The 26,914-nt window shown below is 39.2% G+C and overlaps 1 protein-coding gene across 12 annotated transcripts; it reads right to left on the bottom strand.

Annotated features, from left to right (window-relative positions):
- Nucleotides 1–293: 293 nt before the first annotated feature.
- On the bottom strand, nt 294–24,996 carry LOC105926666 (actin-binding LIM protein 1). Of its 12 annotated transcripts, none has more exons than XM_036132063.1 (20): nt 24,884–24,996; nt 22,108–22,291; nt 21,916–22,022; nt 18,679–18,805; nt 18,446–18,539; nt 16,214–16,301; nt 16,039–16,097; nt 15,790–15,846; nt 13,363–13,440; nt 12,459–12,629; nt 10,463–10,492; nt 10,227–10,356; nt 10,027–10,110; nt 8,185–8,235; nt 6,816–6,880; nt 6,619–6,655; nt 6,507–6,514; nt 5,636–5,710; nt 4,232–4,312; nt 294–1,439 (listed from the first exon to the last, which is right to left on the bottom strand). In XM_036132063.1, exons 2-20 carry the CDS (start codon nt 22,254–22,256, stop codon nt 1,326–1,328), a joined length of 1,605 nt encoding a protein of 534 aa, XP_035987956.1. In that variant the 5' UTR covers nt 22,257–22,291; nt 24,884–24,996; the 3' UTR covers nt 294–1,325. The 12 variants fall into 12 exon arrangements, with proteins under 12 accessions (XP_035987956.1, XP_035987954.1, XP_035987959.1 ...); XM_036132061.1 differs by having other exon boundaries at nt 6,619–6,661; nt 8,185–8,232; XM_036132066.1 differs by having other exon boundaries at nt 6,619–6,661; nt 10,027–10,053.
- Nucleotides 24,997–26,914: the final 1,918 nt, after the last annotated feature.

The following is a 26,914-nucleotide window of genomic DNA, read 5'->3' as shown; positions in this document are numbered from 1 at the left end:
TCGATTTTAAGCTGCATAGCGCCATCTGGGGGTCGCACATTTCAAATCGGTGGCAGCAAGTAGCAGCTGCTGTTGTAGAAATACTACATTTTTATTTTTAGCTCAGTGGTGTAGTTTGGTGTTTTCATCTGAGTGAAAAGTCAGGTCATAAATTAAAATCCAAAGAAGTATAAAAATATGTTTTAATTTCAGTGCAAGACATAATGTGTCTTTGCCATCAAGCTGAATGCTTCAATGTCAGAGAAATGCGTTATTTTCTGAAACTCAGTTTGAAACCAATAAATATTTGCAACTGGTGAGAAGGAATATTTTATTTTTGCTGCTTGAAGATGGGTGTAAAGATGCAAATGTGGTAAAACATGTACAGAAAAGCATCTGCAAACAGTATCCAGATATATTACTTGTACTTAAAAACATTTCAGTGATAATTTATTCACACAGTCCCTCCTAATTTCATGTATATACATGTGGATCCAAGTAAAATGAGATAAGCAATAAAATGGAAGAAAAAGAGTGAGCAGTTCAGTGAAGAATTTCATGTTTCAGAGCGTCTAACCAAGAACGCAATGTTCCTGTTAGTCATCCATGCATGATTTCACTTTAATTTATATGGAATTTTGTCATCTTTTCAATGACACCATTCAACAAAAGTCATTGTTTTGCACATTAACTCAAAAATTAAATAAACCAAATAACTAAAAAGACATTAAATAATCACAATAATCAGATTTTATGTACATTTTCTGAAGGCCATCGGAATCATTTAACCAGCTATGATGTTTAGGAAAAAACCGAGATACGAAAACCACATTTTTTGCTTCTTTTGCTTAAATTACAAGGTCATCTATCCAGTATCTAACGATGCTGAACTGTTGTGTTATCAGGTAACATGAATGGACAAAGTTAGGACAGTTACAATCTTCTCTTTTTACTGTTAGAAATTGTCTCAGTAATATTCCAAATGCAACAAAAATCATTAAAGTCAAACAAACATAACCAGAACTTCCAGAAATAGGAACATTGTTTTTGTTATCAGTTTTTTTTATGTTTATAAATCAGTAATAATTCATCTGTAAATAAATAAGTTGTTATGATGAATGCCAGAATAAACATTATTGCACTAAAAGGCGAGGGAGAACATCTCCAGTTTCTAAGATCAGAGTATCAAAAATACCTTCACAGCTGCTGATTTATGCTTCAAAAAGTGTTGGCAGACAACAAATTAAAAAACTTTCTACATGCTTACTAATCCTACTGTTGGATGGTAGCAAATGTTAAATTTCAGACATCAACAAACAGAGAGAAATCTTGACAATAGCAAACATTTAGAAGAGATTTGCCTTCTTCTTCATGTCGTTACGTTTCCAAAGCGGAAGTCGGTCAAATTCTTGGATTTTCATCCCAAAAATATCGGAGAATGACTCCGGAGACAGGTGGCGCTGTGAAAAACAACACAAGAAAAGTTATAGACGTAATGTAACCCGTGTTTTAGTGTCATGGGAAGACACAATGCCTTCGAAGGTTGTTTAAAATGCTAACTATGTGAGATAATTAATTTCCGCTTCATATAAACCTGACGTTTTTAGGCATGTTGAAAAACTGTGTAGAATGAGCATCCCAGAAAGGCCAAGTTTCCAAAAGTGTTATAGACATGTCTCTACTCACACACACACGACAACTTTGACGACAGTCTAAGCTTTACAATGTTTAAATATGTATGCCCCCCCCCCCCATACAGTAGCCTCAGCTCAGCTGGTCAGGCTGTCTACGAGACTTTAGGAGTGTGTTTCTGGGAATATTTAATCATTCTTCCAGGAAAGCATCAGTGAGGTCAGACACTGATGTTGGACACGGTGGCCTATCACTCAGCTTTTTCTCTGAATCATGAAAGGTGCTGTGTCTGGGATTCAGGGCAGGACCCAGTGCCGCTCTGCCACATCACACTTGTTCATTCATATCGTATGGAACTAATTTTTGTACTGTTTAGAACAGGAAGGCTTGTTGCTGCAGTGCAGAGGGTGCGGCTTCCCTGGGCCCACGGTTATGAAGGGCCCCACGCTGCCCACCGCCAGACTGATGGTGAATACAACAATAAAAGTAAAGTCGAAAAGTCGGTCTCTTAAGGCTGTGGCAGGATAATTGGCCCCAATTTTGCTCCGATCTTCTCCATCCGACAGGCCCAGACTATCTCAGGAGATATTCCTGCCGTGTGTTGTGTGTTAAGAGGGATCAGGTCCGCTTAGGTCACCTGAGAAGGAGGTGTAGCCATGTCTCTCCTGCAGGTTATAGCAGAATTCAACGCTCGGAGTCTAACGCAGCATATTAGCAACTGGCCAGTAGGGAAGGGTACTTTTCACATTTGAAAAGATACAGATACAGTACCGGGGAATCGGTACCGGTACTTAACCTGTTTTGGGTACTTTTGTGTGTTTATGTAGTAATAAATGTCAGTCTAGTAATAAAATCTCTAAAATTTTCAGTTTAACATATTTATTTCCCAACATATAAACTTGTTTGGATCTACAAATTAACCTTATTAAATATTTGATTAATTTTAATACAATGCCTGAAAAGTAATTAAGACAATGCAATAATAAAACAAAGTTTTACCAAAACAACAGTTATCAGAGGCACAGAGAGTGAACGAGGTGAACGCGGGATTGACGCTGTGAGTGAATAAAATTCAGGGAATTGTTTTAGTGCAACAGTTTCAGAGAAGAAGAAAAATAAATATATTAAAAATATATTTCCTCCCACAGTGTCACAGTGATGCGTTTAGGTACCAAAACATTGTACCGTTTGATTTTTCATGAATCGGTACTCAGTAGTATTAACGGTACCAATAAAAGTACCAAATTTGGTACCCATCCCTACTGGCCAGTCATCATCACTGGTCAGGAAATATTTGATCCCTGAAACTGCGTTTCCTGCTAATTCTCCCATTTACAAAGTCTTCCAACCGTGCCAATGCATCCACCACCGCGCAGCATTACGCACGAGTGTATTTAACCATTTACAGGTGTTAAAGTAGCCTAACCGCCTCACACCTTGTCACAATAACATGTTAATCTGTGGTACAAGTCACCCTGGTGATGATCGGGAGGTTGAAAAGCCAGATAAAATGTTATGTGGACTCTTATTTAAGATTTAAGATGGCTGATGGACTTTAATTCATTTGAAAGGTCCTTTTGTATAGTTATGCGTCACCAGCGCCAGCATGAATAACACTGCCGTTTTGAATGTTTGTGATGAAGCTGATCTGAAATTAAAGTCTGATATGGAGGGAAATTGAAGTTTGAAAGGAATCAAGATGCATTTTGGTTGCGATTCAGCACTTTACCACTTTGCCAATTTCCTCTGTCTCCTACTTTTTTTTTTCTTTTTCTTTAGAGATCCCAACTTTTGCATAAAAGGTGACGTATACACGTTTCAAGCCCCATTTTGTGCCCCAGATCCATATTGTATTAATTGTTAAGTGAAATAGCCAAAAAAGCTATAAGGGCCCATTCTACAAGTCACCCTCTATAATGTGACACTAGCTCCGTGCCTGGGTCATAGTTAAGCTGTTTGCACAAAGTTGGGAGCATGAAATTGTCCAACATGTCTTGGTATGTTGAAGCATTAGGAGTATATCGTAGAGATGCGTCACTGCCACACAGGTTCTACTGATACGTTGCATGTAGCATTAGCTAATCTTATGCTACAGTATGCAGAGGATTTACTTGCATCTGCAAACCGAGTGTTAGAATTAGCTCCAATTGACGTTTTCTGATTAATTAAGCTAATTATTGTTGGACCACTCGGGGTCACTCATAGATTATGCATAGAGCAATGAATGTTTATCCCCAGATAGTTAATCATTGAATACGAGCAAAAAATATAAAGATGGTGATCTGATTTATGCACACTTCCTGACAATACACCAAAATGCATGACAGGACATGATGTTTCACAAAATATACTCAATTGCTTCATAATTAGGGCTACATAAAGCATGATTTAAACACATAAAGTAAATGGTGAGATAGAAAATCTGACATCTGCTTTAAACTCATGCTACTACAGAATAACTAACGTCACGGATAAAACATGAATATCTTTTATAAAACTACATTCACATAATCTGCGATATGTTTCTTCTCTTTTCCGATGGTTGATTAGTAAATATGCAGCAAAGACTCATTGGACAAACTGAAGCAGGCGGTTCTAAAAGAACATCTCGTCGTTCTACCTCCAGCCTTGTTCTGTCAACATCCTTAGGAAGCTTCACCCGGCCTCTGTTGGTAACTTTAAGCAACTCGTACGGGTAGACCTTGATGAAAAGAGACGGGTTGAGGATGCTGTTTAACGACAGCCTTTATTTATGCCTTAACATTTGTGTGACAAAGTGAATTATCGAGAACAGGGGTCTGCAACCCTTACATAATAATCACAATTAGTTTGGAGCCACAAAAGCTACATGAGACAAATTAGCTTATTTTGAAATAACTGATGTAGGATATTGGCTTTGATTTATACATTAAAGGAGCAATAAGTATAACATTTACTGCAAAATTAACCAAAATCATTCTCATTTGTCAACTGGGATGGAAGTAACATTCCCTATCAACAATCAGTCCTTTCCATCATCAATGTCTTAGTCAAAGTTTTTCTCCTATCAAACTTAGAGATACAGGCCAGAACTACTTTGGTTTGTGTGTTTACTTCCTGGTTCCTGAGCCAATCACATGAGAGTTCCCAGGGTTCTCAAAACAGAGCGCAGCATTTGGTATTTTATTTTGGCAAAAGAGCAGCAGTCTGCAAACATGAAAGCCAGGAAGAGAAGCAGACCACAAATAGAACAAAATACATGATATGCCTTTCCTGAGGAAGTAAAAATTCAGTGAAGTTTCACAGCAACAAAGAACCGTTTAAAAACGGCATATTAGGTTGTCAGTGGTAAGCTGCTGTAACAATTTTAGCCACTAGGTGTCAGTATTACTTATTTCTCCTTTAAAGAACAACCATTTTTATTGGTTTTAGGATTTATAATGAGAAGAAAATCATCAAACTTTTATAGAAAGTGAGTTAATACATTTTCTTTAATGGAAAGTTACATTTTTATAGATTGTGCCAAAAAACACAGTTTGAAGCAATAAGACGAAAAATGTTTTTTACTTTATGAGTAGAAATCTTTCTTACACTATTAGTGTCCTTCTTTGCAGAAATGCTATGCATATTTTGCATGAAAACACAACAGAAAAAATGGCTAAAGTTACCATTTATATATTACCTTTACATTTAAAAACATTTCTAAATTCTTTAGCATTTTTAACAAAGTTATCAAGAGCCACGCTGGAGGCTCCAAAGAGTCACATGTGGCCCCAGAAGCGCAGGTTGCAGACCGCTGTTCTAGGCAATGATTTCTGAAGCAGCAGCAACACAGAGAATTAAGTTTAAAGTTAATATTACGCCAAAATGCTTCAAGCCTCCGCCGTTAGAGACAGTACAGCTATGGAGTCATGCCTTTCTTTAGATATTCAAAAAAGTAAAAACATTATGATTCAGCTGAAAAAGGGAGGAGGGACTCAGTGAACAACAGTTTTGCTGGAAACTGTGCAGATAATAGACTAAAAAAAATAGAAACAATACTTGCTTTAGGTTCCAGTAAATTAGGCATAGACACTCCTCTGTCCGTTCGCGTTAGTGGGAGCAGATCATCGCTGGTGAGCTACAGAGCGAAGCACACACATGCAGAGAGGGAGGAGGTCATGGCAGGATTAGCGAACGCTTAGACTAATGGAAGCGTTAAGAACTACTGTCTTCTGCTTATATCTTTGTTAGTTATTAATTTACAATCATTTTTATGGCTTTCCTATTTGCTCATTATCCATTTTCTGTTAATATTATCAGATGACATCAGTCCACTTCTGCTACATAAACTTTATGATCTTGGATTTTGGTTTATAGTTGAGATAAGAGAAGATAAGAAGTTTATTTGCTGTTGAAAGCTGTTGTCTTGGTTCCCAGGCCAAGAAATCTAATACGAACAAAAGAGAAAATGAGTTAAAATAAATAGAAAGGTCTGCATCTGTGTGGTTTGGACAGTTGTAGGAAAAAAAGTGAACTGTAGACAAAGTTATAAATTAAAATAAACAGAAGAAAGATAAGGAATAAAGCAGGCAAGACAATCAGTGCATGATTAAATGCGGAGGAAATGTGATGTAACCAGTTTTCTTCAGCAGGTGATTATAGGGAAATTCTTATATTATAACACACTTATGAGTAGCTATGTATGCATGTTTAGTGGAGAGACGGCATGTGTGTGTCACAGCTGTTGGGAAGAAGCCTTTTTTCGGCCTTGTTGTGCGATTTATTGTGATACACTGGACTAAAAATGTGAAACAGAGCCACATTTGGCTAAATCTACTTCCCAGAACAGGCAGTTGCACACAGTGAAGGAGATACAATGACACATGCATGACCAGGACTTCATGACTTCATGAAAATGAGCTGCTCCCACATACCTTGAAGTCTGAAAGGAGAGGAGAAGATCGTATCATCAGGTTAAAAAAAGTATCTAGAACATTTTATTGGTAAGAATGACAATAAATGATGTGCTAATATCTGCATACTTACTGAATCTGTCGCTGTAGGTGTGGCAGTAACCGGCTGACTGAGGCTTAAAGAGAAGAAACACACAAAACATTTACAGGATTTGAAAAGATTACGCAATAAAAGTTTATTATACCTCAAATGTATTAACAGGTTGACCAGCTAAAGTCCTGGACAGCAATCTTCTCCGTTGTAAGAGGACCAAGCCGTGCTGGGCTTACCAAACTCAGGAAGTTGTGGCTGTATCTGGGCAGAGAAGCTGTTTGGGGTATGGAGAAATCTGGATCTGTGTGAAAGTGAGACAAGAGACACATAAGAGCCAAATCAGAGCCAATTTACAGAGGAAATCGGGTTTTCAGGGATCCTTCTAGACGCTTCTATGAAATTGTCCTTCCATATGCCACAGAATGCTTGTGCTGAGTGTTTCCTCCACATACCCAGTATTTATATCCAAAACAATGAGGATAGTTGGCTCTGTTGACACTCCTGGTAAGACATGTAAAAGGCCTTAAAATAAAAGCCATAATCCAAAAAAATTTTTTTTTTAAATTTGTGTTAATTTATTCAGTGGGGCAAATTTTAAAGCTAACAAATAACAGGACATTACTGTCACCGCTAAACAATTTCTATCAGATGAATGTGTTTTGTTGGGTTGAGCAGCATTTCCAGGAACTTCAGATCAGTAATCCGAGACGCGTCGTTCCCCTGGGGTATAAATACAACAGGACACGGCGGGGCATTTCTTATACCTGCTGGCCAACAGGCTGCACGGGGACCCAGGTTTACCCTGTTACCGCACATAGCAAGCGGGACGGTAAGTAAGCTTTTCAAAGCTTCCTGATGTCCCCAAGCCTCCATAACAACCATTAGACACGATCCTCCAACGTCTGTCCTATGATCACGGATGAGAACATATGGATTTTGTTCAACACTCCTCTGACTGTATCTGGGTGCTTTCAGATGAGCTGCAGGTGCGTTTTGCGGAGAAACAGCGGATGACTACCCAGAATTTGACTGTATGGCGAAGGTTCTGTGATGCTGCGGGCCTTTTTGTCTTCTAAAGGCCCCAAGAATCTTTGTTAGAGTGTAAGGCACCAATGAGTCTCTGAAATAACAGGACATCGTTTCCCCTCTGGAGACCCTGAGAGACTATTTGGATCGTTTAGCATTTTAATAGTCAATGTTTCTGTCTGTTAATGCTAATGGCATGAGATTTTTAAGGAATTATTGGCTTGGATCAAGATATAAAACACACAGATAGATAGATAGATAGATAGATAGATAGATAGATAGATAGATAGATAGATAGATAGATAGATAGATAGATAGATAGATAGATAGATAGATAGATAGATAGATAGATAGATAGATAGATAGATAGATAGATAGATAGATAGATAGATAGATAGATAGATAGATAGATAGATAGATAGATAGATAGATAGATAGATAGATGATGGATGGATGGATGGATGGATGGATGGATGGATGGATGGATGGATGGATGGATGGATGGACGGACGGAACGATGGATAGACGAATGGATGAATGGATGGATAAATGGATAGATGGATGGATGGATGGATATACCTTGCTGTTTATAAACCGGAGGCCTCCTGTAGAGACCGAAGCCTTCGTCTGCTGAAAAGAGGACGCAAAGTTAGCTGAAAGTTTGTTTAAAGTTTGCAGTTCTGTCACTCAGTTTCTATTTTTTTCTGTTTGAAAATATTTAAAAAACAAAAACAAAATGATGCTTTATGTCCGTGGAAAGTAAGATCACATGAAGAGCAGATGCAGTGATCACGGCCCAGACATTTAATAACACTTAATCTCATATAAATCCAGCCCTCCGGTCGACTCTGATTAACTCAGCTGTTAATCGGTTAGTGGTTAGTGAGTGATTCAGTCACTTCTGCTCAAAGACTGTTAGTATCTGCACAGAGCAGCATGAAAACAGAGCTGCTATAAAGAAAGGAATGTTTAAACTCTGGGAGATTTACTTTAATCCAAAATAATCAATAAAATGCTTACAAACAACAAAAGGTCAAAAATTAACTGGTGTTATTTCCAGTAATCTTCAGTCTGTGTGAGCTTCTGAACTCTGACCACTAGGGGGCTCTGCTGTACCGGGAAAATAATCTTGTTCTCCACACAGACATATTCAATAAATTGGAATTTTGTTGAAAAGTAATTTTATGTTGCTAACTCAATTCACTAAGTAAAATAGATTTTCTAGATTATTTAAACACACACTGAGGTTTTCCAGCCTTTGTTTATGTTAATTATAATGATTTTCCGTTTACAACTAATGAGATTTTTTTCTGATTATATGTGTTTCTTTTTACCTTAATTTGAAACTGCATGCATCCATTTCTCTTTCACTTTGCTGCTGGGAGACCCGAATTTTCCAGTTAATGGACAATAAAGGATATTCCTGTTTGCGTAGGTACACCTGGTCTGGCGTTCTGTTAACTGTGACATCATCCAGAGAAGACGGCTCACCCGCTATTACCATCTAATGTAGAACAGATTACTAGATCAATGTGTGCTTCTGTGCTTTTTTGTCTCTCTTGTTGTGTCTCTCCTCTGTCTTCTGTAACCCCAGTCGGTCGAGGCAGATGACCGTTCATACTGAGCCCGGTTCTGCCGGAGGTTTTTCCTTCCCGTTAATGGGTGGTTTTTCTTCCCACTGTCGCTTCATGCTTGCTCAGTATGAGGGATTGCAGCAAAGCCATGTACAATGCAGACGACTCTCCCTGTGGCTCTACGGTTCCCCAGGAGTGAATGCTGCTTGTCGGGACTTTGATGCAATCAACTGGTTTCCTTATATAGGACATTTTTGACCAATCTGTATAATCTGACCCAATCTGTATAATATGATTGAACTTGACTTTGTAAAGTGCCTTGAGATGACATGTTTCATGATTTGGCGCTATATAAATAAAATTGAATTGAATTGAATTGAATTTCTATTCTGACAAATTAGCTTCATTGGAACGTTTATTCTTATTTACTGAACAATTTATTCCCGACCTGATGTTTAACATTGTCAGTTGTTATTGGATCGACGGATGGATGGATGGATGGACAGATAGACGGATGGATGGATGGATGGATGGATGGATGGATGGATGGATGGACGGACAGATGGATAGATTGATAGATGGATGGATGGATGGATGGATGGATGGACAGATAGATGGATGGATGGATGGATGGATGGATGGATGGATGGATGGATGGATGGATGGATGGATGGATGGATGGATGGATGGATGGACGGACAGATGGATAGATTGATAGATGGATGGATGGATAGATGGATGGATGAATTGATGGATGGATGGATGGATGGATGAATTGATGGATGGATGGACAGATTCTGAAAGGAGGATGGGGGGAATCGTTTCCAGAGGAGCAGAGGAGCCTTACCTCTTGTTTTAGGCGGGGAGTGGAGGCCTAAAGGAGAGGTGGGGCAGGTGTCGTGTTTGTTTCCGGGTAGCAAAGAGGGAGAATCTTGTTATGTCACAAAGACGGAGGGAGGAGGAAGGTGTTAGGCAAGAGGAGGAAAGGAGGTATAGAAAAGGAGAGCTCAGGTTCATAATAATTCCTACAGGGATCATTTATTTTACCTGGCCGGTGGAAGTGCTGCGGTGAGCTGGACGGAGCGGGACTGTAGCTGTGACGGTAACTCATGGTCTGACCTCCAAAATATCCAAAACTTGACGATTTTGGCACAGGTGTTCTCGTCTCCAGACTCTCCTTGAAAAAGGGAGCGACAGAGAAGCGATGAGAAACGGACAGGTGATCAACTGTTCTGGTTTTTACCTGAGGCTCCTCCTGCATGAGGTGAGTTAGTGTTTTATACCTCTGTGGTTTCAGACACGTTTCCTGGAGACTGAAGCAGACAGAAAGAGGAAACATCAAAACTGAATTAAAGCCCTGCACAAAAACTAACTTTCATATACAAAAAACTAAATAAATAACTGAAACATTTATGCTGGAGACATAAAGGGATAAATCAGCCTTAAATTCCTCAGGTTTACAATTATTTAGAGCAGGAGTTGATGGTTCTAAGATGGTCTAAAATTACATTTAAAGTTACTTTGTAAGACCTTAAGATGCATCTTGGTACAAATATTAAAGGATGCAATTTACAATAGGAATTAGGCTAATGAGATATTCAAACATAGATGCTCCAAAATGCAGGTAAACTTATAGAGCCTTGCAAAGTAATCACATTTTTGTCAATTTACAGCCATGATGTGTTTTATTGGGATTTTCCTCTGATAGGCCGTCACAAAGTCATGCATAACTGTGAAGCAGAAGGAAAATTATAAAAAAAATTAAAAAACGTTTTTGAAATAAAAATCTGAAAATGGTGTGGTTTGCATTTTTTAAATTAATTTCCTTCCTACCCCTAAATAAAGTCCAGTGCAAGTCAGCAGCCTTCAGAAGTCACCGAATTAGCAATCAGAGCCCTCCTCTGTGTAGTTTTAATCAGAGTTTCTGGCCTCAGAGGTTCTTCGGAGAACATCAGAAAGACCAAGGAACCCAGCAGACAGGTCAGGTAGAAGGTTCTGGTCCAGTTTACAGCAGAGAAGGAACCAAGAGGCTCACTCTGGAGGAGCTGCAGAGACTCAGAGCTCAGGTGGGAGAGTAAATATGGACGTTATTGGAGAGCAGCACGAAGAAAGAAAAACAATTAACAGAAACTCCTGAGACGTCTTTTCATCTGCCTGCAGTTTGTCTCCAGCCGAGCAGTTCCCACACATTAAAGGTGCAGAAGAAGGTTTCTGTGTGGCAGATAATCAACACCCTGCTTCATGCTTGTCTTCAGCAGGAAGCGAGAAGCTGAGCCAGAGATGACGGATTGAAGCTGCATCTAAACTGAGCCTCTGAACGTACAGCCAGAGCTACAATGGGACGGTTTAAATGTGTGCGTTAGACTGGCCTAGTCAAAGTCCGGACCTAAATTCAGTTGAGAATCTGTGGGGGAGAATATAAAATCAATGTTCACAGACACTCTCCATTCAATCTGACTGAGCTTCAGCTGCTTTGATGATGATGATGATGATGATGATGATGATGATGATGATGATGATGATGATGATGATGATGATGATGATGATGATGATGATGATGATGATGATGATGAAAGACAATTTGTTTTGGGTGGAGACTCTGGCTGTCTCTCTACATTCACACATAAAAACACTACTATAGAAATTCCACTATAAGAAAAATGAATGCATAAAAGAAGGATGTCAGTTTAGTTTAAAATGTTGGATAGATAGCATTGCCTACTTCCACAGAGAAGGATGTGCGAAAGTTTCCATCTCTATGTTTGCACCCTGAAAAGCTTGCAGGAACAAAAAGTAAGTGAAATTTTTTTGAAATAAGTGTATTTGTCCTTGATTAGAGCAGCTAAATAAGACTATTTGCCAATGGAATAGGATGTTTGCACTTAAAATAGGAACAATTCATCTCCATCATCTTATTTCAAGTGCAGGATATCTAATTATCTTATTTTAGGGGTAATAATACTCATTCCATTGGAAAATAGTCTTATTTAGCTCCTCAAATCAAGGAAAAATACACTAATTGCAAGAAAATGTCACTTACTTTTAGTTCCCTTTTTGCAGTGCAACCTTTCAGACAGTACAGTAACAAACACAAATCACTTTCCCCTCACAGTTAGCTCTTCTTTGTGAAGGTCCGTCACAAAAAAAAAATCCCAACAACCATGTTGCTGAATGTTTTGTGAATTTGGAAGAGCAGAAAAACGAGACTCGGTTTGACTCGTAAAACAACGACACACTGATGTCTCACTGCGTCTAACTGGGAGCGTAGGGGGAAGTTACCTCTGTCAGGCTCCGTCTGTTCTGTGTGTTTCCTCTGTCTTCCACAGCAGAGGAGTTGAGGTTCACCGGCTTATAGGATATCATGTCTGGATGCTCTATATCATATATAGCCTTGACTCTGGGAATTGCTGCTAAGTCTCGGTAATCAATGATCTCATTATCTACTTTTGCCTGGAAGGGGAAGGGAGAAGGAGACACACACACACGGACAGGGGGAAAGCAACAGACAGCGGAGGTTAGGTTGAGGGGAGAGATCAACGGGTTTACATCTCAGCAGGGAGGAATCGAGCTTTAATCCCACCGCACCATGATGCTCTTGGCTTTGGCACATGAGGAAGTCTGACTCTATAAGTTCTCCACCCTCTGTTTCTGTTCAGATTTATCAATTATTTACAAGTCTTTGAAGGTAAACAACAACGTTTATGGCTTACAAGGTGCTTTAATGGGAGAAAAGTTTTCTTCATTTCATAAAACTAGATGGACAACAAAAGGCTTGATGCAGGAAAACACACAAAAGCACAATTTCCTAGCTCAAACTCAGTCTCAGGCCTTATTGAGCAAATCGTTACCTGCTCAATATGAGGCTCGTTTACTCTACTCATGAACACACGGAGAAAATGTACATAACAGCTGAGCCCAACTGAGATCACATTTTCTCAAACATGAAAGCTAGTTCCGTCGAGTCAAGATTGAGAAATGTTTTTGAAAATTTAAATAAATGTGATGCGACCGGCTCTAATACAGTTTTCCACAAATGTCGTCGTTTATTGTTAAAAAGAAGCGTCTTTCGCAAGTGACTCGTCCATGTAGCTCCCCTGTATGAATAAAAGCGTGTAACTGATACAGAACGTGTAAAACGTGGAGAAGAGGAGATGCTGCGGGGCGAGGCAGCGTGAGAACTTACACAGATGGTTCTGCCAGGGCTGCTGGGCGTGCAGGAGCCCGGCCTGGAGCAGGAGCTCTCAGATGAAGATCTGATGGGCTGAAAAAAAAACAACAAAACAAAAAAGTGGACCGGTCAGGCCTTCCTCAGCGTAGCATGCATCCAAGACTTAACCTGGTAGAAAAATGCGTCCATCTATGAGTACAGTTCAAAAAAATGTAAATGTTGCAGGAAAAGTTACAGCAGCTTCATGGAAAGTTTAGTGGAAGGAGAAAAGTGCGGTAGGAAAAAGGGGAACCAGCATTATGGTAACCACAGAGGTGGGACCAAGTCATTACTTCTTTTATGAAAATATATAATCATTTTGTGTTAATCATGTATTTTTCTTAAAGCAGTAAAGAGTTACACCAGTTTTAAATAATATGCACTGCAAAAAGAGAACTAAAAATAAGTAAAATTTTCTTGAAATTAATGTATTTCTCCTGGATTTGAGCAGGTAAATAAGATTATTTGCCAATGGAATGAGTATCTTTACCCCTAAAATAAGATAATTATATATCCTGCACTTGAAATAAGATGATGGAGATGAATTGTTCCTATTTTAAGTGTAAAAATCGTAATCAATTGGCAAATAATCTTATTTACCTGGTGAAACAGGAAGAACTAGAGGCCACCTTATCACTTCCCAAGTCTCAAGTTCAGTCACAAGTCAGGACTAAGCAGTCTTAAGTCAAGTCCAAGTCCAAATATTTAGATTTCAAGTCATTAGGAAGTCATACTGAGCTATCACTGAAACTTTACACACAAAAGCGTTTGTTTAAATCCCACAAATCTAAAAAGTTTTTTTCCATAAATGTTTAATTTTTTATGGCGGTAGTGGACCAGTGACTTTGCTTGCCTTACAAGACCCACAACATGATGTAGCTGCAGAAAAGAAACAGATGGATGAAGGCAATCCTAAAACAACTTTTTTACGATGCAACATTTTCTAATTTTTTTGAACTGTACTTGATTGAGCAAAAGTATTTTTGACATGCAAATTAGAGATTTGTGGTTCATTCCCACACACTAAAAATACAGAAATAAACATCTAAGCATGCAACAAAATCTTTGTTAATTTGTCAGAACTAATATGGCAAAGTTAAAGAATATTCATTCATTCTGAAATGAAATGAACTGATCTTAATGTGGTTAATTTTGCACAATCCAAAGCATCCCAGGAGGCCTCGAAGCACAGAGCTTATGTGCCTTTTCCATATTTCGTCATGTTGCAATCGCAAACTTTAGAGAGCTTTGTTGGGATTTTACGTGATGAACCAACACAAGATGAACGCGTCATTTCAGCGATGAGCCACGTAGGCGGAGGAGCTCAGATCAGACTAAAGCTGAACTTTTTAGCCCACATAGAAAAGCTATTATGTGGCCGAAAATGGAGCCGATGGTTGAACGACAAGGCACCTCAGATTTTCGAAACTTCTATGTGATTTTCTACTGAATATGTCCAAAGTGTGGCCATGAACCCTGGACTGATTTTGTGGGGCCACCCCAACTACATTTGAGAAAAGATTTGGTCTGCTGGAAAGATTTGACTGGTGGAGATGTAAACATTTTCTTTTTATTAGGGTAAAAAATATAGGGTACAACACATTGTATAGATCTTTTAATAACCACACTTTTTACATTCTATTTAATTTCATGGTTAATACGACCACATCTGTCTGAGGACTTTAACTCAAATGCAAACTTTTGTGCATTAAATGCTGTCTTTTTTTTTTTTTCAAATCATTTATTGAAATTAGCTAAATATAGCAAGTGTTTTAAAATAAATACCACCTCAAATCCTGTTTTCCTATTGGAAGACCAAAAATAATATTTTTTTTTGTCGAGTCAAGCACAATTTGCAAACTGGGTGTCCATCTTTTAATAAAGCAAATATCCAAAACCCGTTTTTAACATTGGATCTACAGGAATTTAACATCATTTTCCTCCACAAAATCTGAATAATTTCTTTAATTAAAATGATTATATTTTGTAAAGCAGGTAAAAAAAAATTCACGTCATTTTATATTTATTTTTTTTCATTTCTATCCATTTTTTGGCCCTTGAGTACTTTTGACTTGAGAATTTCGTCCCATTTGTTAAAAAGGGACATTGAAGGGAAATTTAAAAACACATTACTTTCTGGTGTACAGGATTTATTAAATGTGTTTGCACCAGAAAATAGTTTTTTTTTAAATTTCCCTTCAATGTCCCTTTAGGGGCTTCGTAATTTTTTGTTGGTTGATCACATAAAATCCTAATAATATTCAGCAATCTGTGGTCCTGAGGTGACTAATGAGTGTAAATGATGAGTGAATGCTATTGAAGCACACTGTGTTTTATTATATCACTCATTTATTATTGGGTCATCAGTGCAGAAAGGAAAACAGGCCTGCACACAATATTGACCTTTAGTTCATGAGGGGGGAAAAGGAAATCAAGACAGGGAGTCTTTGTTCTGCTGACCTGGGAAGAAAACGCAAAGAAGTGACGTTGAGCTAAGACTCTACATCATGGTGCATGAAGCCTGAGAGATTCCATGTAGGAACCGTCTAAAAGTTGCTGATCGTTAAACCAAGGTGTCATCCTGTTTCTGAGTCTTTCAAATATGCAAACCAGGTAAATGCGACGCTTTGGAAAGATCAAGAGAGGTCTTACTCTGCAGCTCTCCTCTGCTCTGCCGTTGTCTTTGCAGTTTGGGTGCCAGATCGTTGAACCTGTGAACACGTGGACAGTTAGCTGCACCGGTTGTATTTAAGGAACTAAACAGGCAATTATCCAAATCCCAGAATGGCAACCTCGTTAAAGGCAGTTAGAAAGTTCCCACACTGACCTTGAACGTACATTTCCTCTCCCTCTGTGAACATTTTACCACATCGGCTGCATCTCGCACAACCTGGGTGGAAGTGTCTTTCACCAGCCTAGAAACAGAGAAGACTAGAATTTAAAATTCTTCTTCTAACGTATAAAGCCCTTAATAATCAAGCTCCATCATATATCAGAGCTCTGATTACCCCGTATGTTCCTAACAGAGCACTTCGCTCTCAGACCTGCAGGTCTGCTGGTGGTTCCTAGAGTCTCTAAAAGTAGAATGGGAGGCAGATCCTTTAGCTATCAGGCTCCTCTCCTGTGGAACCAACTCCCAGTTTTGGTCCGTGAGGCAGACACCCCGTCTACTTTTAAGACTAATCTTAAAACTTTCCTTTGTGACAAAGCTTCTAGTCAGAGTGGCTCATGTTACCCTGAGCTACCTCTATAGTTATGCTGCTATAGGCTTAGGCTACTGGAGGACATCAGGGTCTATTTCTCTCACTCTGCTGAGTTCTCCTACTGCTCTCTAATCTGCATTGTTTGTTGTTATTTCAGCTTTCAACTTTTTGTTCTCTGTCATTTTTCTCTTCATAGAAGGTACACCTGGTCTGGCGTTCTGTTAGCTGTGACATCATCAGGGGAGGCAGATCATCATCTATTACCATCTCACATAGACAGTACTCCTGGGTCAATGTGAGCTTCTGTGCTTTCTGTGTCTCTGCTCTGTCTTCTCTAACATAGAAAGTACTCCTGGGTCAATGTGAGCTTCTGAGCTTTCTGTGTCTCTGCTCTGTCTTCTCTAAGCCCCAGTGGGTGGAGGCAGATGAGCGTTCACACTGAGCCTGGTTCTGGTTCTGCTGGAGGTTCCCCTCCCTGTTAAAGGGGAGTTTTCCTCTCCACTGTCGCTTCATGCATGCTCAGTATGAGGGATTGCTGCAAAGCCATCAACAATGCAGACGACTGTCCACTGTGGCTCTACGCTCTTTCAGGAGGAGTGAATGCTGCTTGTCATGATGTTTTATATTGACTAATCTGTATTACCTGATTGAATTTGACTTTGGAAAGAGACTTGAGATGACATGTTTTGTGAATTGGCGCTATATAAATAAAACTGAATTTAACTGAATTAAAGAGAAGAGGCGCGCCATGGGGCAGCAGACAGCCTGAAAACACGTCCTCTGAAATGCAGGCTTTAAAAACCAAAAACGCAGATACAGCTGACGGAGGAGATTCTGCTTGTGAAGAAAAAAAAAACTGCTGAAAGCCTAAATCGTCAATAATTGACAGTAATCGATCCTCATTTTCCATCCACTTTGTGTAAAAAAGTCAAAACCGCAGCATGATACGGCCGCCATCATGCTTGATAATCAATACTTTGTTTTTTGGGTTTGAAAGCCTCATCCTGACTCATCCATCTGTCCGTCATCTGACTGGGACACCTTGACAGGTGGTGACACCTCTGAATAACCTGTGCTAACAGAATTAGGGAACCCTGGAGCCGTTCATAAATGTCTCCAGAAAACATTCCCAATGTGTGGAAAGCTACAGTTCTCCATCTTAGAGCTTCCTTGCGCTCCCTGGGCGTCCCTTTGTTTGTATTTGATTGGTTTTTCAGATTTGTTGATGTTGAACAATTCTTTTAATATTAAAAATAAATGGTTGAAATAAATCCTTAAAAATGAATATGATAATTGTCCCCTTGATAAAAACGTAAACGTCTGAGGCAAATGTACTGTTGGGCATTTTGTAGGAGGTGTGGCATTTTTATTATGTATCATGTCTGCTTCTAATGAGGCATTGATATTATCCATTGCAGCTGCTTTTAGACTTAGACTTAGACAACTTTATTTGTCATTTTGTATGCACAGAGTGCGTACAGAACGAAATTTCGTTGCATACAGCTTGTAAATTGCAGTAAAATTAAATTACAGTATAAGGTGCAGCAGTGATTTAAAAGTAAACAATTTAAATGTAGACAATGCAGGACAAGTCACAGTGTAGAGGTGAGTATTTTTTAAAACCATTTGTATGTGCAGAATTGATTGTGCAAAGGGCATTTGTGCAAGAATACAGCTTGTAATTTACAGTAGATTTAAAATACAGTATAAGGTGCAGCACTGAATTTAAAAGTAAAACAATTGAAATGTAAACAATGCAGGAGAAAGCCAAAACTGCCACTGTTCATGTGCAGTGGAGAATATTTTAGAAATGCAAGACTATCACTAAAATGTGTCATAACTGAGACTCTTCTTACCTCAAGGACTTTTCCTGTAATAAACCGTTGACACGCTTCACATCTGACCCCAAACTGAGTCTGGTAGTCCCTCTCACAGTAAGGAACGCCATCTCTGAAAGACGTACATGTGAGTTTATTCTTTATATTAAGTTCAATTTTGCTTTTAGAAAATCCCAGTGTGATTTGTTCATTTACTGGCATAAAACCAGCTGAATAAGGCCAACAGCTGAGAAAGACGACTATGTACTTACTTGTTGATGTACTCCCGGCTCAGGATCCTGCGGCAGGCTTTACATTTGAAGCAACCGATGTGCCACTGACCTCCTAGGGCCAACAGGGCCTGGCCGTTTTTGATATCTCTGCCACATCCGGAACAGTCTGGAAAACGAAAACATGCCTGCATTCATGTCTGGATCTAAACTGCAGGAATCTATCCTGAAATGGAATTAAAGCTCTTAGATCAGATCCTTTTAATTACGGCCTTCTTGGATCTGAACCGCACTTTGTTCTTTTCCAAAGGAAACCCGTGCACTTTGAGCCGTGTAGTCTTGACAAAAGTTATTGTGCCCAATTTGACTTCGTACCTTAACAAAAAGCATCCCACAGCATAATGCTGCCACCTCCATGCTTCATAGTGGATAGGATGTTTCCAGAGAGCACACATTTTTGTTAAATTTCCTTCTATCACATGTTATCTTTGCAAAATGCAGATGTCTGGGTAAGCCTGCAGCTGTGCCAACATGAACAGAGCTCAAACAAGGTGTTCAAAGTTTGGAATACAATGCAAACCCAGTTTAAACTTTAAACTAGCTAAACTTCAGAGTTACTTACAGAACAGCTGTATTTATACTGAGATTAAAGTACACACAGATTAACCCTTTTTATGAAAGAAAAGTTGCGTTTGGCTTAATTTTGGGTTATGAGAGTATAGGGGACTTAATTTTGCTTTACAATAGTTTATAACTTTCTGTTGATCATATGGTCATATTGTATCTCAGTAAAATGCACTGCAATATGTGGTTAGAACTTGACATAAAGTTTATGAAAGCTTGATAAACACTATATAGGTGCTGGTAATGATAGAATATCATGAAAAAGTCGATTTCTTTTCAGTAACTCCATTCTACAACTGTAAATTATATCCATTCATTACACACAGACTGATGTATTCTAAGCTTTTAACTTTGATGATCATAACTGACAACTAATGAAAACCCCAAATTCAGTATCTCAGAAAATTAGAATATTACTTAAGACCAAAGCAAAAAAAAAGTATTTCCAGAAATGTTGGCCAATTTAATAGTATGAACATGAAAAGTCTGAGCATGTGCAGCACTCAGTACTTAGCCGGTTCTCCTTTTCCTGGATCACTGCAACCATGCGGCGTGGCACGGAAGTCCATCAGTCTGTGGCGCTGCTCAGGTGTGATGAGAGCCCAGGTAGCTCTGATGGAGGCCTTCAGCTCTTCTGCATCGTCAGATCTGGCGTATCTCATCTTCCTCTTCTCAATAGTCCATAGATTATCTGTGGGGTTAAGGTCAGGAGAGTGTGCTGGCCCTTTAAGAACAGGTGTACCTTGGTCCTTAGACCAGGTCCTGGGAGCTTTGGTGCTGTGTGCAGGTGCCAAGTCCTGTTAGAAATGAAATCTGCATCTCCATAAAGTTGGTCAGCAGGAAGCATGAAGGGCTCTAAAACACAGTAGACCAGGGGTGTCAAACTCATTTTGGTTTAGGGGCCGCATTCAGCTTAATCTGATCTCAAGAGGGCCACACGAGTAAACTCATTGCAAGATTAAATAGAACTAATAAAAGTGGACTTGTTGATTTTCATATTAAGTTAATTTCACTTTTACACAATATATTTTGAATAATCTCAGAGTTTTTAAGAAAAGTATGTACAATTTCAACAATACTTTTACTCAGTTAAACATTTACTTGTGCATTATGCATAAGAACTGATCACAGTGATTGTACATTGTTGAAAAACATTTATTCACATTTTTTGGAACTTGTCCTGCATGACAAAATACATCAAACAGATAAAAATTAAGAAATGATTTGAATTTTTCCACACCTGAAGCTTAATCTGCTAATTAAAACACAGCGCCTCTCGTGGACAATATAGGAACTGCATATTTTCAATTAAACAAAGTACATGTTTTTTTCAATAATTGTTTTATCATTCTCTTCCTTTTATCTTGTCCACTTGTGAAAGTCAAATCTGATGAGCTCTTTGTGGCATCTTATTGCCACATTGCCAGACAGGACACTGGGGAAAAAAAAAAAAAAAAAAAAAAATTATTTTATAATGATAATGCATTTAGCCACAGGGCCGGACTAAATTGTTCGGCGGGCCGGATCCGGCCCGCGGGCCGTATGTTTGACACCCCTGCAGTAGACCAACACCAGCAGGTGACACGGCACCTGAACCATCACTGACTGTGGAAATTTTCCACTGGACCTGAAGCAACGTGGGTTCTGTGCCTCTCCTCTCCTCCTCCAGACTCTGGGACCTTAATTTCAAAAGGAAACAAATTTACTTCCATCAGAGCACAGAACCGTGGACGACTCAGCAGCATCCAGTACTTTCTGTCTTTAGCGAGACGTTTCTGACGCCGTCTCTTGTTCCAGAGTGGATTCTGGAAGTTCTGGAAGCTCTGATCCAGCTGCAGTCCACTCTCTGTGAATCTCCCCACATTTCTGAGTGGGTTTGGTTTCAAATCCTCTCCAGGGTGCGGTCATCCCTGTTGCTTGGACACATTTTTCTACCACATCTTTTCCTTCTCCTCTATTAATGTGCTTAGACTCAGTGCTCTGTGAACAGCCAGCCTCTTCAGCAATGACCTTTCGTCCTCGTCTTCTGGACAACTGTCCAGTCAGCAGTCTTCTCCATGGAGGCATTTGCAGATGTTAATTAACAAATTTTCTGAGATACTGAATTTGAGGTTTTCGTTAGTTGTCAGTTAAAATCATCATTATTAAAAGAAATAAACACTTGAAATATATCAGTCTCTGTGTAATGTCTGAAAATAATATACAAGTTTCACTTTTTGAACGGAATTAGTAAAAGAAATGTACCTTTTCATGGTATTCTAATTCTAGACCAGCACCTGTGTATAATCTATCCTGACCGACTCGCATAGCGTATTCTGCTTTAACAGTCGATTTTCAACATCTCCAAGTCTCTCGTGATAATGCAACATGGAATATTTGCACAAAATGTGAGGTCATGTGACACTTGCAGAAAATTATCAAGCTCTTTTGAGGATGTTCCCTGTGAGATGTGGTGCTGTCCTGAGTCAGGAGCACAAGAGTGAAAGAGGTAAAATAAACCAACAGATGGCTCAGAAAGCAAAGTTGGCCAGCGTCCAGCACACAAGCCACAGTCTGTGTCCTGGCTAAGAGTCTAAAGGATCACAGTTCATGATTAATTTATAGATATTTCATATGACATCCCTTGGAAAGGAAACTCAGTATGGAGGTACTCACTATTGGGATGACGGATCTGATTAGAAGGAGACACAGGTTCAGTACAGCGCTGACAGAGGCAGTCTTTTCCCCTGAAGGTTACGAAGTCCCCTGCAGGGAAGGGCCGTCTGAGAAGCAGACAAAATAAACAAAAGATAAGTAAAAAAAAAACTCTTTCTCTAAACCTAAAGCTGACAGAATATGTTTTATTACCTGCACACGGTGCACACGAAGCAGGCTGGATGGTAGGACTTCCCCAGGACAGTGACCACCTCCCCCTCCACGAAGTCCCCACAGCTGGTGCAGGGCGTGCCGTGAAGGCGCTGGAAGTCCACCGGGCAGAGGCAGTCGCCGCTCCTCATGAAGAAGCCGCTCTGAGCCAAGTCGCAGCCACACACTAGACAAAACCACACATTCAAGCGCAAACAAAAAGACATCTTGAGAAAAAAAAAACTGAATGCACAAAGTTCTGCATCTACGTTTTTTTACAAATTGTAAATGGCTTGAATTTGTTCAGCGCTTTTATCAAGTCCTGAGGCCCCCAAAGAGCTTTACAATACATTCATTCATTCGCACGCTGGTTTCAAGACAAACTACCTAGCTCCTGTTCCACTGAATCAAACAAGCCTGGTGGTTTTTAGAAACAAGTATAGTCAGACGCCTTAAACTTGATAACAGGCTGAGGAGACAATTCAGACACATTGTTCAGGGGTGACACAACCAAAAGTTGGATTGTTGGCCAACTTTCAGCCCTGAAAAGAACCCTGCAATAAATCTGCTTATCTTGTTGAAATTTCTTTTTGTCACTAATGTCGTTCAAAGTGATCAGAAAGGAAACAAGGAAAAAGAGAAGCAGGGTAAGAAATACAGCAAAGGTGAAAAGTTGGGAATCAAACCAGGATGGCTGCAGGAAGAATGATGTAAGGGGTCCCTGCACTACCGCCACATCATACAGACCATGAAGCTAGTTTTAAAATATCTTTTTAAGTTTGTCCGTAGGCTGATTATGGTTTGGACCTCCACCATAACATAATGAAAAATTTGTTTCAAGAGAGAAACTATTTAAAATGAGTGTCAGTGTTTAAAAATAATCTGATGTTATTTGCATTTCATAAACCCTTCTTTGAATCACTGAACAGCTTTTTGCACGTTTCCGCTGGTATTCAGAAGATTTGAAGGCCTCTTTGCCACCACTGCCTTAATCTTTAGCTCTATTTTCTATTAGAGTCAAGTCGGGATCGGTTGGACTCTTTCAAAATATTAATATTACTTAACAATGTTAGTCGGGGGTGAATCATTTTGGACTTAACTGTATCTGTAAATATGTTGAATGTCCACAAACATTGAACGTTGAGAGACATTTAGATGTTTCCTGTCTCTCAGTGGGGGACAAATAAAGGCTTTGAAAATGCTCTTATATTTTCCTGACTCATATATATAATTCAAACCATGCAGCTAAACCTGAAAACAATACTGTGCATGGATGCCTGTTGTGTTACCTTCAGATAGTGGCAGAGGGAAAATCGTACAGAGAAGTAAACAAAATGCTTGCTTCTGCTAGCAGCTAATGGTTAGCGGCCATTTTTTGCTACTTTCAAGCTGTGCAATTTTGCAGGGAATAGTGATGTTAGTGATGTGATAAAAAAAAGAAGGAAAAATAAGAAGTTTGGTCCAAAACTGGGGTATTTTAAAAACTAATTTTTTAACACATTTAGCTAGCAGCTAGCCACCAGCTAACCTAAGCTAGCCAACAGCTAGCCTAAGCTAGCTAGCAACACAGCTGTTCATCGGATTTTGGCTTGTAATTAGCTACATAATGTCAGTTTATTGAACTTGAAAGCAAATCAGACAACTGATTTATTACTGTACTCTATATACACACAAGTAAAGGGGACATTGAAAGAAAATAACTCATTTATCTAAGAAAGCCCTCAGAAGTAAGCTCGGGTTTCACAGCTTGAAGACATGTCTTTTATTAGGCTGTTGTCACCATTTAGGACTTCATTCATACATCTGAGAATTTATGTAATGACATCTGAATCAGTGAAAAGAAAGGTGTTAAATTAGTCTGACGCAAATGATGAATCTGATTAGGCTGTCAGAAACTCTGAATTGACGGACTATTTTTGTAACCTTTATAAATCTATGTGAGTCCGTTAGCTAAGTGACAGGTCACTGACAGGACTCGACTTGTTGGGAGACATTTGATCCGGACAAACCCCGCTCTGTCCCTCTGAGCCGGCTGCAACAGAATGCGCCGAGATGCCAAAAACAGATTTACACCGCTCTATTCTGGTTCCCACTGAGACTCACTCACAGAGACAAACACTCGGATTTAATTAATTTCCTTCTCAACGTCACAGACAGCATTTCTACAATATTAATTTACAAAAACATGGAGCAGAAATATAGCTTGTCATGTGACGGTCGTCTGATCTTAAGCATTTAAACCCACATTTCTACACATTTTTGAGTCATTCCCTCACGAGTCTTGCTTCTCCTGAAAGTGTCTTTGTTTTCTCCGGCTCTGAACAGCACAGTGACAAGAGAGAGCAACAACATGAGCAGCTTGTCAGGACTGATTAGTCGAGACAAAGGCTTGCTGGGGGAAATATGTCCGCTATGGAGCCAGATAGCTCTGCTGACTGCAAACCGGGGAGGAGCTCACAACAGCCCATTCTAGATTTCTGTAATACATTCAGTACCATGAGGCCTGATGACAATCCACCATGGTTGTATTTTACTGAAGAAATGAAGGTTAAATAGCAATCTAAAAGGTTTAGGGTTTCCTAGCTCAGTAGAGCCAACACAACAATGCACCAGGACTGAAATAGCCACAGTTATTTGGTGCAAGGGTTGGGAAACGTTTGTGATTTTGTAACACCAGCGTTTCTTACTCTGACTGAACAGTACCAGGGGACGATTTTTAGGCCTTCAATGGGAGCAGACGCGTTATCTAGATGTGATTCTGCCTTCTGGCTTGACTCACCCTTGCATGTGAAACACCTTATGTGGAAGTAGCTGCTCTGCACTCGCAGCGCCTCTCCTTTGCACAACGCTCCACATCTGAAGCACTGGATGGGCTGTTTTCCTGCCGGAGGACCAGGCTGGCAGCTGTCTGGGGCATGCAGCACTGCAGGGACAGAGGGCACGAAGGAATCAGTGACGTGTTGAACAGCACATCGTCTCCATGGCTTATTTAGGAGTAAAAAAAACTGTCAAGCTTTACATGATCTGTCTCCTCTGCTAATAAAACAAAGATCCACTAATAAACTCTGTGCAAATCGTCTGAAAACTATGAATCAAACGCAGACCGTGTTTTACATAGGTCCAGGATGGTTTGAGAAGTTTTTTTCATTAATAAATTAAACAATTATTTGAAAACTGCATTTTTAAAATTTATTTTTTTATTTATTTATAATTTATTTATAATTTACTGGAAAAAGATTCAGTACACCTCCGTAAAAATCTAAATTCTGCTTTTTATTTACTTATTTAAATTACTTTGAACATATATTGTGTTATGGAAACTATTTCTCTTTTTACAGATTCTCCTTTGCTTTTTTTTTCTTTCCGCAATAAGATTTTTGATCATCAAAATTTTGTTTACTTCAGACAAAGATAACCTGTTTCATGCTTCTGGTAATGTTTACCTAAACTCCTGAGAGTCCTCTGGGCAGAAACATTCAATTGTGTTTACTGTAATTTGAAACCAGCACAAAGTGGATAGAATAAAACTAAATGAAAAACTAAACTCTAATTGGGTCTAATGGTGCAGAAACCATTTCCGGGTCTCATCGGACTTGAAAACGGTTTCTTCTGGGGTCAAAGTATATTTTTCCAAAGCCGTTTGCATGTTTTATCAGTAGTATCCATCTGATGATTTCTTAATTTAAACCATCTTACCTTCTGTCCTGAATTTACTTAAAGCTCAAGTTAATAAATTTGATCTAAGTGAAGTCTATCTGCTAAAATACACTATTTTGGGGGCTAAACAATGACAGTCAGTGGACAGAAAGAAAAGCTGCCCATGGACAACCAGCAGTTAACCTCTGCTTTTTAAACCAAGGGAGTTCATCCTAAATGGGCTTTTGATTGTCCAACTAGTCTAATCTTCTTTCATTGAGAATAATACAGGTTGTTGTGTTGCAGGAATCTTGTTTTTCCTTCGTCCTGATCTCTAACTGTAGGATTGGATGTACTTTAATGGCCACATGGCTTTGTTTTTGCTCTGATAAATAAATCCCATCAACTGAAGGACATGTGTTGTCCTTCTTAACTATATTTAGTGAATTCAGGTTGTAGTTCAGTGGCACAGTTGGTAGCACTGTTGCGTTGCAGCAAAAAAGTCCTGGGTTTAAATCCTCCCTTTCTTTGTGGAGTTTGCATGTTCTCCCTGTGCATTCATGGCTTCTCTCTGGGTATTCTGGCCTCCTCCATTTGTCCAAAATCACGACTGTTTGGCTAATTGGTTTCTCCAAATTGCCCTTAGGTGTGAGTGTGAATGCTTGTTAGATATGCACCAGGCCGCCCACAGCCCTGCATGGACAAGCGGGTACAGATAATGGATTGATGGAGGCCGTAGACACATTGGAGGTCAGAGCCAGGCAAAAACAAGACGTCTGCACAAGTAAGCTCAACAGTTTTTATTGTTAAATGACAAAAACAACCTCCGAACTGGTTCTTTTTTTCTATCATTAGGAGAAAATCTATTTGAAATAATTTTTTTCATTAACTAAACAACCAGACAGAGAGAAGTTTTAAGCCTGATGCTAAGAAAAGATTCATTAATTTATAATTTAAAAATGTGTGCATACCCTCTGATGGTTAAATAGTAAGAATACAGCATCATCCACATATAATGGCAACTCCAAGTAAATATAAAACTATAACAATAGATAAAAGCATATAAAAACTCAACCTTTAATTTGAATACATTAATTCAGTGGATGATATAGCCAACATTAATTAATAAATAAATATTTTAGAAACAATTCAATTGCGTATGAATGTAAAGTGA

The sequence above is a fragment of the Fundulus heteroclitus genome, unplaced genomic scaffold (genome assembly GCF_011125445.2).
Source record: "Fundulus heteroclitus isolate FHET01 unplaced genomic scaffold, MU-UCD_Fhet_4.1 scaffold_47, whole genome shotgun sequence".
Taxonomy (NCBI): Eukaryota; Metazoa; Chordata; class Actinopteri; order Cyprinodontiformes; family Fundulidae; genus Fundulus; species Fundulus heteroclitus.
Note: the sequence above shows the minus strand (reverse complement) of the source record. Positions and strands in the feature narration are given on the sequence as shown.

What these genes read in the sequence shown, in the direction of transcription:
- LOC105926666 (XM_036132061.1), bottom strand. Translation starts at nt 22,256, where the DNA reads ATGAGGAGCGGCGACTGCCTCTGCCCGGTGGACTTCCAGCGCCTTCAC. An exon ending in AGAGGAAATGTACGTTCAAG is followed by an intron (nt 16,098 to 16,213) that starts GTCAGTGTGGGA and finishes ACGTGTTCACAG; the next exon opens with GTTCAACGATCTGGCACCCA. An exon ending in CTCCCCGCCTAAAACAAGAG is followed by an intron (nt 8,233 to 10,026) that starts GTAAGGCTCCTC and finishes TCTTTTCAGCAG; the next exon opens with ACGAAGGCTTCGGTCTCTAC.